The 20470-nt window shown below is 36.8% G+C and overlaps 1 protein-coding gene across 8 annotated transcripts in view; it reads right to left on the bottom strand.

Annotated features, from left to right (window-relative positions):
* The window catches only part of LOC149574861 (uncharacterized), a 217364-nt gene that overhangs the window by 182183 nt on the left and 14711 nt on the right, over positions 1–20470 (bottom strand). For 4 of the 8 annotated variants that reach the window (XM_089814698.1, XM_089814699.1, XM_089814701.1 and 1 more), the window contains exons 2-8: positions 18236–18676; positions 10158–10280; positions 9552–9702; positions 9356–9450; positions 8982–9101; positions 8770–8835; positions 8482–8628 (exon numbers count right to left, since the gene is read on the bottom strand). In XM_089814698.1, the coding sequence (XP_089670824.1) occupies positions 8482–8628; positions 8770–8835; positions 8982–9101; positions 9356–9450; positions 9552–9702; positions 10158–10280; positions 18236–18676 (1143 nt within the window). Of the gene's footprint in view, positions 1–8481; positions 8629–8769; positions 8836–8981; positions 9102–9355; positions 9451–9551; positions 9703–10157; positions 10281–18235; positions 18677–20470 lie in introns of those variants that run through there. The other 4 variants (XM_089814704.1, XM_089814703.1, XM_089814705.1 and 1 more) reach the window with 4 other exon arrangements.

Here is a 20470-nt window from a genome sequence, read left to right as displayed (position 1 = left end):
TGTTAGTTGGCTTGCATTCTGTCCAAGGTGTATTGATCATAGGAATTAGCTATCCTTAGATATGTTTTTTCAGCTTCCTAGTAGTTAATCATGTCAAATCAAGAGCCAACATATCCTGAAAACTTCAGCCAAACACTGAGGTGAGATTTTGCCATGAAGTCTCGGTTTTGCTTCCTCTTTAGGGTTTACAAGAAGAAGTTGGCCTCCATTTGAATCCTTGTTTCATATCTGCTTTGTCATTGTTGCTTGACAGAGACACTCCTTTGTGAGGCTTTAAAATTCCTACCCACTCTAGAAAGTTCCTTTCATTACATCATATCACATGATGTCACTCAATCTACCATTGATTTCCTCTTAATCACCTATATCCTGTCACGTGCCAACAAGCTCATCACTGCACACCTTTTAAAGGACCTGATCTTTTCATCATTATTTGACACAATCCCTTAACAGGTCAACTTTACAAGTAATCTTTCCCAAAGTTAACGATTTTCCAACTCTAACTTTATAAAATATTCTAGCATCTCTGATCGATCAAATAAACCTACTCCCACGTTGGTCATTCGATCAGCCAATGCATTTCCTTCTCTTAGAGTATGAGTGGCTTTGAACTCTTCAAAATCTCCCAATAACCTTTTGATTCTTCTAATGAGTTTGTCCAAATGCCATGAGTCCATGTTTCCTTTTGTGATCGCATTAGTTACCAGTTGAGGGTCCCCCTACAAAAGGATTTTCTTTTCTTCACACTTTGTTGCTAACCGAAGAGCAAAGATAGCAGCCATGTATTCTACTACATTATTGGTGTCATCTGGAAGATGTTTTGCACCTAGGATTAAAATATTATCCTTTGAATCTCTAATTACACATCTTGCACTTCTCCATGGATTCTCTTTGCAAGCCCCATAGAAATTAACCTTTAACCATCCCTTTCCAATACCATCTACCTTCTTGATTGGTTCTAGATTCACAATCTAAGGATTAGCCCTTAAAAGCCCCTGAACGAGCGTGTGATGTATATTATTTTATTGCTATGTATCTAATAGTTGTATGTTTTTTGCTCTAATTTATTTTATAGGTTGCTGCAACTAGTTTTGCATCAAATTTAATCCTCTTGAGATGACTTGTACAAGTGAAAGAGGCACTTTGCAATATGGTAACCAGCAACAATTGGGCTATATGGAGGCAAAGCAATAATGAGAGGGCAACCAAAATAAAGCAAAGGATATTGGATAGCTCATGGTGGAAATATGTGGAATGTCTCATTAAGTTCACTGAGCCCATTATGGGCATGCTTAGGCACATTAACATGGATAGGCCTCGTCTTGGAGAGATCTTTGATGATATAGACTCAATGCTTGAGGAGATCAAGCAAATTGTAAATGAAAATGAGAAAGATCCCCAAAAGACCTTCAAACAATGGCAAGCAACAATTGTAGAACAATGGCCACTCCTCTACATTTTTTTTCCTATGAGTTGACGCCCAAATGTTGTAGAACGCTGGAACTAAATGACCACTTCACATTTGCTAGTTGCCGCCCAAATACTACAGAGCCCAATATACAGATCTACCAGGAAGGGTACAATGTAGCATTTCAAATACTTTTTCCTAATGATGATATGCGAGATTTGATTATGGATGAGTTCATAGAGTTTGTGAATGCAAGATGTCTAAGTGGTGATGCTCTTCATCATCGGTTTATGAAGGAAGCTCATATTTGGTGGCAGCTCCATGGCCAAAGATCCCAAATGTTGAGCCCCTTGCAATCAAAATTATATCACACCTATGTCTTATTTTTTTTAAATTAATTTATCTTCATGACTAGCAAGTAATTTTTATTGTATAAGATTACTAATTTTATTTTAATTGTTTGCTTTGTCTTGTCTTCAGAAGTTGCTAGCTCATCTACATTAGAAAGAAATCGGAGCACATATTCTTTCTGTTAAAACTAGAGCGCAAAAATCAATGATGATTAACAACAATAAGAACCAAGCCAAAACTGAAACAATAAACACCAGAAATAGCTTGGGAAAACCCTTCTAGAATGAAGGGAAAAACCCAACCACACAACAAAATATCATTTTATTGATTATAAAAGATCAAGTGTACAATATCCTTTGCTTGATGCTAATATATAACAGTAGGAGAGACTCTTCACATTATAACCGAAGGTCTCTTGAGATTCTCATAACTCCTATAATTAATTATAACTCGTCAAATTTCAATGGCTCAATGCACATTGAATGACACATGTCATTAGATTTAATATTACAATTTAAACAAGAGTGTCCTTTTCAGCTGAAGGTGACTCTAATGGAAATAACGTCCATATTTCCTGAGATAAAGATCTCTATCGCAACTACAATCTTTAACACTCCCTCTTAGCCAAAGAGATCTTTAGTTGAACAATCACACAAGACTAAAACCAAAATGTCAATGATAAATTCTCATCACATAGATCCTATACAATTTATGGAATCACTCAACATGAAAACCTGTAACAATTACTCATTGTTAATCATCATGGAATCACTCAACATGAAAACCTGTAGCAATTACTCATAGTTAATAATCATGGAATCACTCAACATGAAAATCTATAACAATTACCCATTGTTAATCATCATGGAATATCTCAACATGACAACCTGTAACAATTACTCCTTGGTAATAATCATGGAATCACTCAACATGAAAACATATAGCAATACTCATTGTTAATCATCATGGAATCACTCAACATGTACGATTTGTAAGACTCGCAGCTAAACCTTTAATCATGGACTCTCTCAACGTGAACTGTCATGGAATCTCTCAACATGACATCCAACTCCCATCATGGAATCTCTCAACGTGATGACATCATGGATTCTCTCAACATGATGTTCACTATCACATAGTGAAAGAGTTATCGTAGCTGATCTTACAATCTTATTGTTGATTTCACATGAATCATAATTGAAACTCTTTTTCAATATGAGTCTCAAAAAAATTTACCGTACCAAAGCATGTAAAAGAAAAGTGGTTTTCTTATTTTTATTTTTATGAGAACTCTCTCTCAATCAAGAATAAACTCCCTTGATTCCAATCGTTTTCAGTCATGTCATATAAGCTCCCTCTGAAGCTAAAATCTCCCTCTAAAGCTCCACATCTCCTTTTGGAGCTATAATCCTTATCTTGTCGCATCCTACAACCAAGAGAGAATATCAATATCAAAAGCATACTATTTCTAGTAACATAAAATTAAGGATCAAATATTCAAGTAAATCAAAGACTTACCTTTGATGTTTGAATGTATAAGAATTCGAGTCTACAATAAAACATTATTATGCTTCACATCCAATAGAAGGAACTTGATCTTTTCACAGGCCAATCTTGCATCCTTACATGACACCATAGTAGTCTTATGTGTTCACTATAAACTCCCACTAAACTCATTACAGCTCATGCCTGCAAGCTACCCTGTAAATCTTGCATTATTATACAGAGATCTAACACAACCTTGTCAGAAATAGGAGATAGAATGTGGCATAGCTAGAGAACCCACCAAACAAATGAGGACTACTAGATGTTATTAGCGTGTATATTAGGGCTAAGATCCCAAAATTTGCATCCGGAATAACAAAACCTTTAGAGTGACCTTTCCTTGTAAACAATCTTTGACTCACAAGCAATACTACAAGGTAATCTCCAAAAATCCATAAACAAGCTTAACAAATGCATTCCAAGACCCCAAATCCTGTGGGCATAAAATGAATTGTGCATAGGGAAGGTCGATTTTGAATAAGGTTCAATATCCACAATAAAATCAAAAGATCTGTTTGATTGCATGAATCTTAGACTTTAAAAATCCCATATTCACCCATCATAACAGATCAAACCATAAAGAGAAAAGAAATGATAACTACCAAATTCCACGAAAACATTTATAATCTCAAACTCATGTATAGCCCAAATTAATTGCAAAAATAAAACTCATGGCTTTAATCAATTGATAAAGTTTTATTTACCTGAAGAACACTAATGCATTAGAAAGTATTACCAAAGTTCTCGATCCCAAAATAGCACTCACCCTCGAGAAACCAATCCCCTAACGCCTTCTCCAGTCAATGCTACTGTTTATATGGTTGGTGGCCTTCGACAACACTTGGAATCAAATAGCCATAGCTTTTTCCATGCTTGACAGAAATTCCTACATAGACTTTGGGCATATAAGTCTTCAGTCTAGAATGTCTTTTGAGTATCGATGGGTTTGAGTCATAGTGACCAAGAATGCTTGACTTCCCATACAAATCGACTGACTTTTTCTATCCTTGCTTGACGGGGGCACAATTGTAACAAATGTTTCACAATAAAGTAACTGACAATGGCGGTCAAATCATGAGCTTCCTCATCATACATTCACCATTTGTGGGGAAACTCCTTTATGTTGTCGATGTTGAGTGTAACCGATGCCAGTAAGTATGTAGCCAAGAATGAGTCACACATTTTATGTAAACCGGTAACGCAAAATAGTTGATTGCGAAGAATACTCCAAGTCACTACTGATGTTGAGCTTGATAGGATGACCACCTGTAGGTGAGCATTTGAAATGAAACCAAATCCAAAGTTTTCTGAAACATGTTAGTATATATTCACAACTTATAAATCACGATAACCGATTTTGCCAACAAAACGGCTCTTGACATGTCAGCAGTGTACAGAATGGGAGCCTCTTGAAAGGATTCTGAAAAATCTTGACGCCTCTTAAATATATATCCATAAGCAACCTGGAGATAATCTGCGCACTCTGCATATTTCCAAATTGTGTAAGAACATGACAATATTTGAAAGCAAAAATAAATAAAATTAGATCAGACTCCAACGAAATTGTTTCCACTTTGATTATCTCCTCTCGATAATGTGAAAAGCATTCAGGCAGAAAGTAAAAACTGTCACAAGGGTTGTCTTTCGAAAGAGAAGGCACGACCAAAATGAAAAAAATATAGATACCTCCCAATATCGAAATGAAATAGCTATTGCAAACATAATTGCACAAAATAACTATGAATTGACACAAAGAAGAAATAACATGGCATCAAATAACCCCGATGCTAAAAGAAACATGACATGACATCAAGGAGTACGATGTCAAAAATACATGAAAGCTCTGATTTAAGTTGAATGAAAGTCGCCATGCCATTACAAGTTGCAAAACAACTCAAATCCTTGACATTGTGGTCGAAGGACAACACAACATACAATTGACCTCAAGCACCCATACGAATAGAGCAATTAAAAAATTCATATACTCAATATTGCAAAACTTCCTTATAAACTGTTATCAAACCTGGAACTGATAGCATGTTAAAACTAGAGCCCAAAAATCAAAGATGATTAACAGAAATAAGAGTCAAAACTGAAACAGTAAACACGAGAAATATCCTGAGGAAACCCTTCTAGAATGAAGGGAAAAACCCAGCCACACAACAAAAGATCATTTTATTGATTATAAAAGATCAAGTGTACAATATCTTTTGCTTGATGCGAATATTTAACAATAGGAGAGACACTTCACGTTATAACCAAAGGCCTCTTGAGATTTCCATAACTCCTATAATTATTATAACTCTTCGAATTGCAATGGCTCAATGCATATCGAATGACATATCATTAGATTTAATATTACAATTTAAACATGAGTGTCCTTTTCAGCTGAAGGTGACTATAACAGAAATAACGTCCATATTTCCAGAGATAAAGATCTCTATCGCAGCTACAATCTTTAACACTTTCATCCACTCAGTGAAGCACAACAAGTTGCAATAAAAAAGAGCGGAGAACTTGGTATTTGCACATTACAACTTGCATCTCGTCTCACACAAGAGTGAAGAATACAATGAAGGGAACATGAAGAGGTGGGATATAAATGCAGAGCTTGTGGACTTGGATGCTTCCACTTCTTGGCTTGCACTTGATGAATTTGAAGATTTTGACGCCAATACTATTATTGGTGGAGCTGATCCCATTGGCCTTAGCTCTATTTGTGAGTCAACTAATGCCAATGAAGAAGAAGAAGATGATGACGAAAAAAAAGATGAAGAAGAATACCAATAAATTTTTAATCCATTACTTGAACTTCAAATAATGATACTTCAACTGTTGTTATAATCTAATTTCAATGATTTGAATCTTTGATGTTGAACTTGAAGTATATGATGTTATGACCATGATTCATGATACTATGATTGCAAGTGTTTTTGGTTGTTTAAATGTTTTTATGATACTGTGTGACATTCTAATCCTAACTCATGCTCCTAGGCTGCATAAATATGTATATATCTATAATATTTACATGTTTTTGTACTAACAAACCAAAATAAACCCAAACCCTTTTCAAAAATTTCCCGTACAAGAAAACCAGTCCTTCATACTTGAACTTGGAACCAAACCCGAACTGGCATCCTTGTAGAAGTATATAAAACACTTACCACCATGTAGATGCTCAAAAATGATTTGCACCTACACTTTCATCACTAATACGTGCTAACACATCCCATTTCCCATTTTACTAACTTTGATCTTTTGGCCAACTTGATCATCATTCAAACCTATCTCACAACATTCTCTGAACATCTTTTGACATGTTTTTCATCATTTGTAACCCTTTCAAATCAAATGCAGATCATTTTGAAACAAATTCAATGTCATCAAAATCACTTTCAATCAATCATCATCAATCGATCCTTGGCATTGTCGAGTCCCTAAGTCTATCATCACTTTTCATCAATTTGAGCATTGTTATTGTCGAGTCCCGTAGTGTTTGATCGTGTCCTTATCCAATCAATTTAAAAGCATAGACAGAGTCTGTTGATGTTATTGCAACCAATTCTATCATTCAATTTCGATTAATCCTATGGCATTATAGAGTCCGTTAATGTCATATGTCATGTGTCCTTGACATGTCATGTCCTTGACATGTCATGAGCTTGTGTCAGTCAACTTGGCATCATTTATTTAATCAATTTGATCATTAATTTGATCTATTTGATATCATTGCATTTGATTTGCTTTCTTCATCACATTCATCCAATTGGGTTATCCTGGCATTTATTTCATCATTTCTAGCCAATCATTTATTATTTTTCCTTATAGGAATGAGTAACACATATTTTACTCCTATCTTTAATTATTTAATTCCCCGCATCTTATCAATTTCCCCTTTTTTACTAACTTTCCTCAATTAATTAATATCTATTAATTAATTGTCTCTTTTCCATGAATTTGGGGATTTAACTTATTGCTAAATTCGAATTTCTAATTTGAGGGAATTTATGAATTTTTAAAATCAAAATTCCAACTCTTACACCCTCCCCTAATTGTGCTTTTGCACTTCCTTGAATCATGCTAAGCATGATTCCCTATTAATTTCCTTCACTATTTCCCTCCATTTTCTCCTCTAATTTTGCCTCCTAATTCCCTATTAATTTGCCACCTTCTTTTCTCTTTCATTTTCCACTAATTTATGCATTGATTATGCCTTCCAATTTGTGCATTCAATTTGTCATAATTATCACAATTATTCTAATTTTCATAGCTCATTTCTAAAATCTGCATTTTGGCTCCCAAATCCATTGAGCCTTTATGCACTTGTTTTGGTTAACCACACTCCTAGCATTCTCACTATCATTATCATTGTCATTTTGCTTTCAATTATAGGTGCATTTTGTCAAGGCAAAGAGCAACATCAACATCAACATTATGGAGAAGAAAGGAGAACATAGGAGCTCAACTTGAAGGGGGTTTCATAGTTTAAACTCCTTTTATTCAAGTTGCTTTTATATAGGAATAGTTAGGTTGTATGTTATGTTGAGATTTGTGGCTGTCTCTAACATAGAATGATGCCTTTTTCCATTCTGACACCCAAGAGACTAAGTAAAAACACAACCATTGTGGGATACAGTGAAAAAAGCCCCTAAGTCAAGTGTGAAGAGAGCTAAAGTGGAGAACTAACTAATAAATAAGTAGATAACTAAAATACCCCTTTCACACTAACAAATGGAACCACATGTCACATTTGTGTTTTTATTTCTAAAAATCTTGTTTGGATTGAATAGATGGTCTTTGGTTAGCCAACTAGAAGATGTCATTTGTTTGTGTTTTTTAACTTCAGATTACCTGTTTCACTTTCATAATCCAATGTGGAAAATTCAATTCGCAAGGCATGGCTGTTAATAATTTGAGGCATGTATCCAAAGAAAAAACATAGACATGTAATCATTCAAACACGTCCCTACACCAAGAATATTGTAAAGTGTGCATATATGAATATCTTATCTATAGCTTTTAGTCTAGGGCTACTTAATTAGGTTTCGATTAGTCTACATCTAGGTTTATTTCCTATTGCCTTGCAAAAGGCATATTAAAACACTAACAAAGAGAATAAAAGTCTAAAGATGACCAAGCATTTATACTTATTTTTAGAAGCCCTGACCAAAAGGTACCTGCTTTGTCATGTATGTTGCAAAGTGATGCACAGTCTTGTCAAGCTGCAAATGCTTCAAGCCAGGCATAATCATGGACGTCTTTGCCAGAAATTTAATTATTCCAAAATCCCTGGCAACCATTTTTCGTACATGTGGATGGCGTACCTATAGTTAAAAAATTTACACAAACTATAAATTATTACATATTCATAAATGAAATAATAATGGAATAAATAAAGAGGTACAAAAATAGCGTAAACCCAGAACAGAAACATTGTGAATCTCTCCCCTCTTCATTCTGTCTACCTTAACAGCAACAGTGATAGCCTTTCCTTCTGGGGACATCTCCTGCTTTAACACTGCCCGATAAACCTAAAGGAAGAAGAAGACAATGTTTTTTGCTAGACTTACATGTCAACACCTTAAAGTAACATGTGTTGAAAAAAGCTTTAAAGAAGACATCTGCGAGGAATTAGCTTTTACCATTTTGGGCCCTTTGGTAAGAAGCCATAGAATACCTGTGCAATGCTACCAGATGCAACTGGCTTATCTGGGAAGTCCTCAAATATATCTTGAATTGGTAAACCAAATGCCTTATTCACAATTTTTTGTGTCTCTGAAAAATTGTGTGCAGGTGCCTGTAAACAATCGGCATTAATGTAATGACAACTAGACACCTGCATGACTATCATGAAAATAAACTTATTATCATGTTTAGTTGAGCTTAATACCCGTTACAAATATACTCCATTTCTTTAAAAGGTCAAAAGTTCAGCAGAACCATCATTAGAACAAACTAGAGCAGATAATCTATATAATTTTAAATCCTCTCTTAGTAATGTACTCAAAGCATTCAGCACAAGGGATCATTCCATATTAATTTCCAAACTACCTCAAAATGTAGCTTAGAAAGTTCATTACAGACATCAGATGGAAAAATATCTGGGCGAGTTGCGGCCCATTGTCCCCATTTAATGAAGGCTGGACCTGCAAAATTATCAAAGGGAACTTAAGCTAAGAAACAAGCAATAAATAGAAATCCCTTGATCATATAAAATGGAAACAGTTCAAAGTTAGAAATAGCGTGCCTGCATTTTCAATTGTTTTCAACAGTATAGCCAACCAAAAAGAGCGAATTCGAATATTTGACTCATCTGCAAATATTGCAATAATAATGGATGGTGCAAACAGCAGAAGCAAATACAGAGCCCTGAATACCATTAGTAGACACTCAACTGCCTTTTACAGCAGTCAAATAATAAGGGATGATTTTAGTCATTGCAAACATTCATAGCAAGAGATTACTATAACAAAAATAGTTACAGCATGAAATAATACATAAGAATTTTTTCTGGGATTTGATTGTGTCTGATTTTTAAGCATCAACGTTTCGGATCACACACAGTGATCCATCATCAGGATGAAGGAGAGTGCAAGAGAATAGAAAAACTCATTTTTCTATTCTCTTGCACTCTCCTTCATCCTGATGATGGATCACTGTGTGTGATCCGAAACGTTGATGCTTAAAAATCAGACACAATCAAATCCCAGAAAAAATTCTTATGTATTGCTAATGGATTGTGGAAATCAAATGACATTAAGCATGAAATAAAACAAACAACTATTACAATACCAAAAGTTTAGTATAATATCACAAATGAACAGCGAAGAAATTGTGAAATTTTACGACTGACCAAATCAATAAAACTTTGAAGATTTCGCATAGAATCATTATCCTCGATTTGGAAGCCTGGCATGCTATACACGTGATCTTCCAATGCCATGCCCCAAAAAAGAATTGGCAAACTCATCAATACCTGAAAATAATCCCAAAGAGTAAAACATTGCAGCATAGTCAATCGATGTCCATCAGACATAGCTGGCTGATAGTATAACTATGAACATTTAAAATTAGTTAAAAAAGTGTGCTTTCCCAAAGCTTGGGAGAAAGCCATATTCTGCTTCATATAATGCTGATGTCCATGAACATTTTGTAATATGCTTTAATTATAGGCCCTTTAACCGCTATCAGTGTATTTTCGTTATATTTTCAAGGTGAGGGCCCAATTGAGCACCCAACTGCTTGACCTATAATAATAAGAAAGGCAGTTATTATAATTTGGTTTAAAGCTCAATTCTGACAATATTGCTAACTTCCATTGAAAACAAATTGCACAGAAAGTTGTAGATGAAATAAGATAAGATAAATATATTAATGCCCAATAAAAGACTACAAAAGGTCAAAGGGACTGCCAAGAGAAGCAAAGGGGACCAGCCCACAGCAAGGATACCAAACAGTATCCAAAGCAAGCAAAAACAACAAAGACAAAACAAGGGGGGAGGGGGTGGGGGAGAACCCCCTAGAGCCCCACTAAGGATCCTGAGGAACCGCAAATGACTTCAACAGTAATGGATAAACCATAGGGCTAGACAGGGATCTGAACCACCTCTAAGTAGTCCTAGAAGATAATGACTATTCCTGGTAAGAATCTGTCCTAGCCTTCACAGACCTAGAACAACGGGTGGGGACAAGCTAATGCTTGGTGTCGTATGCCAAATGAAGCCCAATGAAGGAGGTGATGGGCAGGCACAGAGGCAGGAGGGGAAACATCTCTTCGCATGGTTTAGCACAAATCCATCTTTAAGGACAGCTGACAAGACTGTGGCATCACAGGATGTCGATGTTGGAGTTTGGAGCCCCTAAGCCTAACGGCTTCTTGGAGATAAAGAGCAAGGCACATCTGATCTGTGTACTTGAAGAAGGTGGAGAGAAATTGTGCCTCCTTGAAGACACACTAGAACCTTCCTCCGATCTCGTAATATAATGGGAAATAGATGATAAAATGCATCTCAAACTCAACCTTCCAATACTACAAAGTTGTGCTCTCTGTTAGTCTAATGGTTTGCCTCGGAACAAAGCCAATGAAAACCCACTTTGAAGGAGCCAAGCGGGATCTGGAGGGAATGAAGCAAATGGTGGGATAAGTAGGAAGGGTGGACAATAACCCGTCCTTCAAATCCAGAAAACGCTCCTCATAGACAGCCATTTTAGGCCAAAGGCTCCCATGGTGGTTGACCCTGATGGTGTGGATAAAGTGTTTGTAGATATCATCTCTAGTACCTAGAAGGCGGGGAGATGATCCATCTCAGTTCCAATGGGCCCAAGCAGGGATGAAGTCCCAGCAAACCAACCACAAGTCCAACCAGAGGACACCGAAGTGGCAATAGCCGAGGAAAGGGTACCTATGATGTCCCTCTATTGAATCAGCAAAGGTGATGAAGGAACCAAACCATATCAAATATGGCCTCAAGCTTGAAGGGAAGGCCCCAAACTCTACGAGAATAATGTGGTACAGGATGGATTGCTTGAACCTGATGATGCACCGAAGAGGGAAAATTTGAACCCGCTCAAACGAAGCCCAATCGCAATCCAGCAGAGGACCCCACACCACCAAACCATAGAGAGTAGTGTGTCATGTCCCCTTTTCAAATAATTAAAAATAATAATCTTTGCTAAGGCAGGCAGGCCCAAAAAGGTGAAGTTTCAGCAAAGGGGGATAATCTTTGGAAGCGAATGGACTAATAAATGAAAATTATTATTAAAATATGTTTCATTAACCCCTCTTGGACGTGAGTTAGGGTTATGCCCTCTTTTAAAGGGTTTGGAGGCATTTTGGGCTCATTCCAGAATTTGATTTTTGCTCATTTCTTTGTTATTCTTCAGAGGCTGCCAAACCTATGGAGAAGGAGACCCAAGAACGGGAGTTTGCAGGTTTCCAGGAAGGCTAAGAACAGAAGTTTGAAGCCATTCCATGTGCATGCTCATACAGAGTTTGCCTTTGTGTTGAACAGTGCAGATTTGTGGGTTTTCAGGTGTGTTTTTTGGTATGAGTTTGGTGTTTTCAGTTGAGTATTTCATATCAGTTTGGGTTGCTGCTGTATTTCAAACTTTAAGATGTTAAAATAGAGCTGAATATATGTATTGGGACGTGATTAAACTTCTGAGATAGATTATTAGTGTTTTTGTGGTGTTTTCGGGCATTTTTGTGTTAATTTCGGGAGCCCGATGAGCATAGTTTTTGTCCTCCATTTGTGAGTTGTTGTGTAAAGGCTATACAGATCTGGAAAGGTCATTTTGTAGGCCGTTATGCTGCTGAAATTTCTGTAAAAATGTCCATTTTCAGATTTATTAATAATTTGTGAAGTTGTGAAGTTTTTTGGCACTATTTCGGACATACCCGATTTGGGTTTATTTGAGAAATTGGTGGATCTTTGTAATATTGGTTGTTTGGTTTTAAAAATCTGATTTGAGGCTTGAAATATCATGTAAAATCAGAAAAGGGACATTTCAGTGGTATTAGAGCCATGATCTTGCCAGCCTGAGGGTTTGTACAAGTTTGCATGTCAGTTTTGACAACTACCCAGATCTTGCATGTCAGTTTTGACAACTACCCAGATCTTGCATGTCATAATTTATGGTTGCATGTTGCTTCTAATCAGATGCATGTCAAAATCTATGGTTGCATGTTAGTTCTTGGTGAATTTGGTGGTTGCATGTTGCTTCTAATCAGCTGCATGTCGAAATCTATGGTTGCATGCTACTTCTAATCAATTGCATGTTAGTTATTGGTGTTTGAAGAAGTTATAAACTATTGGGGTTACACTCTACTTTATCCAGAATGGACAGGTATAGTACAGAGTCTCAGAATGGACAGGTATAGTACAGAGTCTCGGAGGACACGATCTTGGACAATTGATATCCAGAGTCAGAACAGTAGAAAGGATGGTTATTTAGACATTCGAGATAAACTTAAGAAAATAAGCCATGACATGTCTAAACAGTTGGTTGAGCACCACCGTATAATGAATGACATGTTGTCTGACCCAGCTAAGGTGGATAAGTTGACTGGATTTCTATTTGGCAGATTTTCTCACAGGGCAGATGACACAATTACCAAGAACTTGCATGAGGATTTTGAGAAACTAGCTTATAGCCAGGCAAAGGTCTCAGATTCTACTCTGCCACAAGAGGTAGTGGGTTTAGATGATGATTATGAGGATGTTGTTGTGCATGATGGTGAGATACCTGGTAGAGATGAGCAGACATTGAGCATTCATGACTTTGCTGAGAAAGAGTACCAGGCACAGTTAGATGCTTCATCACATGAGGTTGAGGCAGGTAGTACTCCACATGATTTGTCCAGCCAACTGAAGGTGAACAAAGATAGTATTGTGACTTCATTATCTCATCATGACAGTATGCGGGATATGATAGAGGATCACATTCAGATGATTCAGTTACAGGGTAGACATAAGGGAGTTCAGGCAAAGTCTCCTTGTGTTGACTTACAAGCGATTAGGGAAGGAATGGGAATGATGAAGTTGAGTTATTTACATCTTCTATCAGATTGTGACCATCTTCTTAGCCTTGTCGGAGACTATTCAGATGCCTTGAGGAGGAAGGAGGAGGAAGTTGACAGGCTTTCTCACGAGCTTGAGGACACTCGAGCTTCTTTGGTGAATACTCCATTGGCATTACAAGACTGGGAGAGACATGGGGATAAGCATGGCATGGAATTGAGTTTAGTTTCATCTTGCACTCCTAATACTCAGCTTTCTGCGAATGGTAGATCATATGTGGACATTGATAATGTTGCGAGTTCATCTTGCATTCACATCCAGGATATAGGGATAATGTCAGACAGGTATGTGGAATTAGTTGGTATTGGTCATATTACTCAGGAGAGGATTTTGCTTGAGTTACCAGCTGATTATAGTTTACAGATATGGACTCGAGATTGTTATATTGGCATTTGGGATTCAGTTGACTGGAAATCTTTAACACTTTTTGGTAGCAGTGATTGTTTGGGTGCTATCATGGATTTGATTAGCAGATTGCACGGTGTTGTCTTTTCTTGTGCCAAGAGCTTATCCGATGTTGGTATTAGTTTTTATACACCGATGTTGGGCTTTGTTCATATATCCAGTCGACCATACTTGCTGGAATGTGTTGATGATATTTCATATTTGGCAATGTGTACAGATGAGTCCCAGGATCATATTGGCATTGATGACATCCAGGAGGATGCAGTGGGCAGTTTTGAAAACTTAGTTTCCTTGGGTACAAAGGAGTTGGACAGCAGTGCTAATGTTTTTGATACTCTGTATGTTGATATGAGCTTTAGATTTGATTCACAAGATATGGATTGTAATACTCTAGAGACTAGTGACTTTGAGGATACTCCTTTAGACAGTGCATCAGAGGAGGTTTGTAGGAGACAGTCAAGCCAGTGCCATCATGTGTCTAATCAATTGAGAGTTAGTGACCGAGACATTGCTATCACTTGCCAGCATTTTGATGTTGCTCGTCAGTTGTTAGCAGTTTATGGATCGGGTTCTCCTACTAGTGATGAGCAGGAAGGCAGTTATCTTTCCTTGATAGAGATCCACTCTTTATGGGAGGCTATTCAGATTTTGAGACAGAATTATATGCAGTTGGTAGCCGACAAAGATTATCTTATGGAGTGGGGCAGTACAACATATGATGCATTATTGGCCAAGGAAGATGAGGTGAGTGAGCTTACTAAGCAGCTTGAGGTGACTTCTGAGATTCTTGAGAGTACACAGTTGGCTTTCAAAGAGTCACAGTTTCATTTGGCTAAGGTGACCATGGAGTTAGAGCGACTACAGTCTTTACCTGATTCTATACAGTCACAAGCTGTGGTGTTTGGTGATCCGAGGATGTCCATGGCGGGCCGAGATTGTCAGAGACAGTGGAGATGGGGATGCATCCATCCTTGATACTAACATTGGCATATCAGGTTCATTCCCACTAGAGTCAGGTTCAGTTGAGTTGGGTGTTGTAGCAGATTGTTGTATGCCTGACATGGTGGTGGCCTCTAGTACTGATGGCACGGAAACTAGAGATGTATCAAATATCATGTGTGATGTTTGTGAGTTGGCAGTTGGCATGGTTCCTACTAGTAATACTACTCCCTTGGTGATATCTTCAGAGTTAGTAGTTAGTTCCAACATGGTTAATGATCAATTGCAGTTAGTTTCATCTGGATTACAGTCTGAGCCACTGACTGAGATTGGCGCATTTTATCGACATTACACTATGAGGTACGCTCATCAATTTACCTTTGATGAACATGTTGATGAGATGATGATACAAAGATGTACTTTGGTTCCTAGTGCTTGTCATCAGTTATGGGACAGTTTGACGCCTCGGGATGAGAGTTGTGATGGGCATGACATGGTGATAGGTTCTGCAGTTGACAGCTTGATAGTACATGACTTAGAGCAGGAGTTTGGTAGTGATGCTTCAGGAGTTGTTGTTACTGATTCTACTCCTTTGGCTATGACATCTCCTAGCTTAGCCGGTAGTCAGTCACAGTGGGCTATATCACTTGTTCATGGCAAATTTGGTTTGGGGTCCATTTCTTACTCTTTATCTTGTAATGTCTTTTCACCATCAGCAGTGCATGGGAGTTATGGTTATGAGATAGTGGCCGGTGATTTGCAGAGTTGTGTTGACTGCAGGAGTTGTACAGTGTGTGGATTCTCCATACTTGGTACAGTTTCATTCGAGAGCGTTCACCATTGTTGCAGAGTTGGATTGTACATTCCGAATAGGCCAGTGGGATGCGTTGATGGTATTTACTGTGTTGGTAGTTTGATTTGTCCACTTTACTTAGGTTTTGATGTTCTAAGAGTTTGTGTCTCATGGGTTTCTGACTGTGGCAGTGGTGATTTTGGAGTTTGGTTGAGCTGTAATTGTCAGTTTGATTATGGATTCCTCTTGGTCATATTGCAGAGGATATTGCAGGAGCCTGTGTTAATTGGCAGTAGTATAGTTCATGACTACATTTGGGATCCAGGTGGATTGATTGGTTTATTGTTCAACCATTGCTTGAGGACAAGCAATATTTGGGAGGGGAGGACTTGTCATGTCCCCTTTTCAAATAATTAAAAATAATAATCTTTGCTAAGGCAGGCAGGCCCAAAAAGGTGAAGTTTCAGCAAAGGGGGATAATCTTTGGAAGCAAATGGACTAATAAATGAAAATTATTATTAAACTATGTTTCATTAACCCCTCTTGGACGTGAGTTAGGGTTATGCCCTCTTTTAGGGGGTTTGGAGGCATTTTGGGCTCATTCCAGAACTTGATTTTTGCTCATTTCTTTATTATTCTTCAGAGGCTGCCAAACCTGTGGAGAAGGAGACCCAAGAACGGGAGTTTGCAGGTTTCTATGGAGACCCAAGAACGGGAGTTTGCAGGTTTCCAGGAAGGCTAAAGACGGGAGTTTGAAGTCATTCCATGTGCATGCTCATACAGAGTTTGCCTTTGTGCTGAACAATGCAGATTTGTGGGTTTTCGGGTGTGTTTTTTGGTATGAGTTTGGTGTTTTCAGTTGAGTATTTCATATCAGTTTGGGTTGCTGCTGTATTTCAGACTTTAAGATGTTAAAATAGAGCTGAATATATGTATTGGGACATGATTAAACTTCTGAGATAGATTATTAGTGTTTTTGTGGTGTTTTCGGACATTTTTGTGTTAATTTCGGGAGCCCGATGAGCATAGTTTTTGTCCTACATTTGTGAGTTGTTGTGTAAAGGCTATACAGATCTGGAAATGTCATTTTGTAGGCTGTTGTGCTGCTGAAATTTCTGTAAAAATGTCCATTTTCAGATTTATTAATAATTTGTGAAGTTGTGAAGTTTTTTGGCACTATTTCGAACATACCCGATTTGGGTTTATTTGAGAAATTGGTGGATCTTTGTAATATTGGTTGTTTGGTTTTAAAAATCTGATTTGAGGCTTGAAATATCATGTAAAATCAGAAAAGGGACATTTCATAGTGGGTTTGATATGAGTATCCATAAGTGTCATCTTGGAAAAGTTGTCCTAAAAGTGGTGTTGAAAACACTATCGCTCAAAGAGAGTCAAGAAGCCATACCCCTTATTGATCCATGGTTAGAGGGCGAATCTCATGCTAAAACAAGGCCTAAAGAGCTTAACACCAAGATAAGTGTATGAGGAATAAATCTCCACCTCCACACCTATGTGAATGAAATGGAGGTGAAAGATCTTAAGTGCATTGAATACCATTTGGTCTTCTCCAAATTCACTGTCAGGTGCCTTAGATCATAAAAGGAAGCAAAGACCATCAAGTTGTCTCTGCAAGCCTTCTAGAGAGGAGGCCAAAAGAACAACATCATCTAAAAAGAGAAGAATAGCAATTAAGACCAGGTGGAGAAGGCAACCATTGCCCACAAGGGTATAGACCTGAAAAAAACTCTCAAGCTCATCAAAGTAGATACCAAACAAAGTAGACGATAAAGCAATAAGATTATAATTAAAGACAAAAAGATTACGTGCTTTGATGTGCTATCAAGAGTCAAGGTCGATATTCAACCATTACATTTTTTAACTAGCTGATATAAAATAGCATACTCCCTACAGTACTGAACACTCATGTCATGGGAAATCTAACTCTCTGATCTAGAAGAGTTCTCCAAATCAAGCAAACATGCCAAAAATGTAAACTTCAAACTTGATCATATATTCCCAACAGATTTGACTATAGACAATATTGTACATCTCAAAATTTCTACACAAGTTACTTTAATAAAGCAGGATCAAGCAACGCAAAGTAATTTTTTGGTTAAATACAGAATGTGAATGCAGTTGAGTTCAATACGTGTAAATTTTTAATTGAAAGTCATCTGAAAAAGTCAAAAAACAGTTCAAAATGTCAATAGATACCTGACCTTTGTTGCGTGCTATATTCAGACATAAAACAAGCTTCTGAATGCTTTCGTAATACCATCCTCTAGAATGATATTTTGAGTTCAGAGAGCAGAAAGTTATTAGTTTCCATCTCCATGTTCTGTAAACATTAGTTCTATCATTAATCTTTGTTAATTCCTTTCCCCCAAAAGCCTTCCTTATAATGAGCTGATGTCCCGGATATTTGCAGGCAACTTTGAGCAGTGCATCTTTTTCCCTCCAATATTGCATGTATCCAGCTTTGTTGCCATATAGAAACTGTTTAACCAACAAGAATTGTTTTTTTTGTAGAACTGTATGACAAAAATGCTTATTTTCCACTGTAGCTTTGGAGAGGCTTCTTGTGCTTTGGTGAAGATATAATGTAGTACAACAATGAAAGTATTTGAATTTAGTTGATGCCAAACATTGCGCTACCTGAATTTAAGAGGCATGATCAGCTCAAAAGTTTTAAAAATAAAAACTCGCCTGCTCTTGACAATCCCTGTATTCTTAAGACAAAAGACGAAAGCAGCCACAAGATCTGTTGTATTGCAGCTGTCTAGGAATTGATAATTCTTACTCTTGAGCACGTCCTCTTTTTTATTAATCATGTTATTATTGGCCAAAGTTCAAACAATCTCTATTTGGCATAAATCCAAAAACGATGAAAATTGAAACAATCTATGGCAGCCTCCACAACTGCTAAATAATGCATTTATTTTGGATAAATAAAACGTAAATTCTATTTTCTATATTAAGAAAAGGAAAGAATGAAATACAAATTTATTTACTATTTAAGATGAACCCTTCACAAGAATTGAGTGAATACACATTGTTTAGATCAAATAAAAATTGTAAACATTTTCATTACAAAAATAAACTTAGATAAAGATAGATAAGTATCTACTTAAATTGACTTGGTACACTTAATCCATAAACTACCACAAGGCCGACATGTCTTTTACAAAAAGAATAACATTTCATGCATACACATAAGATATCCATATAAGAGGTTCATTGCCTGAAGTGATTAGTTCTTTGTCCAAGGAATCCAAATGCAATATCCCCATTTTTATGCCATTTATTCCATGAGTGTTGACCAGTTCCTGGGTTTTTTGTAAGTTTCCGAGTGAGCTGGGAGAACTCCGATGCTCTGAGAGCTCAGTTTTGGGTCTTCTTGGAATCTGGTGATGGACTCGGCAGGAAACATCTAAGAACTTCTTAGAATATCAAATGTTACTTCTAAATGGTGGTAAACTATCCAATTCATTACAATTGTGAATGATAAGCATTAGCATACTTATAAAACCAAATCCGGATATTATGTCAAACAAGAATCCAATTATAAATATTGATATTTTGTCAAACAATTGGAAATAAAGTACAAGAAGTGTAAATTACTCAGAAGATGCCCCCAATTGAAGAAGAATATTGCAACATAAATCCATTTAATTGTAGCTGAAATAAATCATGCAAAATCTCAGTTTGAAATGGTGTGGCTAAACATGCAGGTAGCTGATGTGTTTTAATCTTTGAAACAAAAGGTTATAGCTCAAATTAACTATATGGAACCATAGATTTCACTAAAAATAATGTTGTTTCTGATTTAAAAACAAGAAAGCTTTATGTATGAGACATTATGGATTGATGGGAACCTACGAACAGGACTGTAAGAACTATAGCAACCCCAAGAGATGAAAACAACCCTTTTAATGTAAGCTATTGCCTATAAGACTAGCCCAGCCGAGTACCAATCTGCTGTTTAAAGCCAGAAAATAGGGCCAATACAAACAAGAATCATCAGCAACAATTAAAAATACAGTACCAGGCTCTTGAGAAATTGTGTTCAAGTCAATTGTATAGCCAAATGAAGTACAACGTGAACAAAAAGGATGGATAATAACACCAACAACACTCAATGCTCAAGAAAACCCTGCAAATATTATAAACTTTGTGTGCAGAAAAATATCTAGCCAGTCTAGGATTGGCACTAACAAATTTAATTTGGAAACTACACTTTTCTGACAAAGGTACAACCTGCACATAGTGTTAATATTCTCTTAACTTCTAAAGTATGAGTAATAAACTAACCAAAAAAAAACCTCAAATGCAAAAAAAGTATTAAATAATGTTCAACCCTAAACTGTAAGCAATAACTGGAAGCAAACACGAAATATTAAAAATAATTGAAACCCTCGTATCAAAACTGGAACTTGCAGAACTGGAAAT

This window comes from Cupressus sempervirens, chromosome 2 (genome assembly GCF_028749045.1).
Source record: "Cupressus sempervirens isolate cs-2001-9-10 chromosome 2, ASM2874904v1, whole genome shotgun sequence".
Taxonomy (NCBI): domain Eukaryota; kingdom Viridiplantae; phylum Streptophyta; class Pinopsida; order Cupressales; family Cupressaceae; genus Cupressus; species Cupressus sempervirens.
This window is presented reverse-complemented; position numbering and strand designations above follow the sequence as displayed.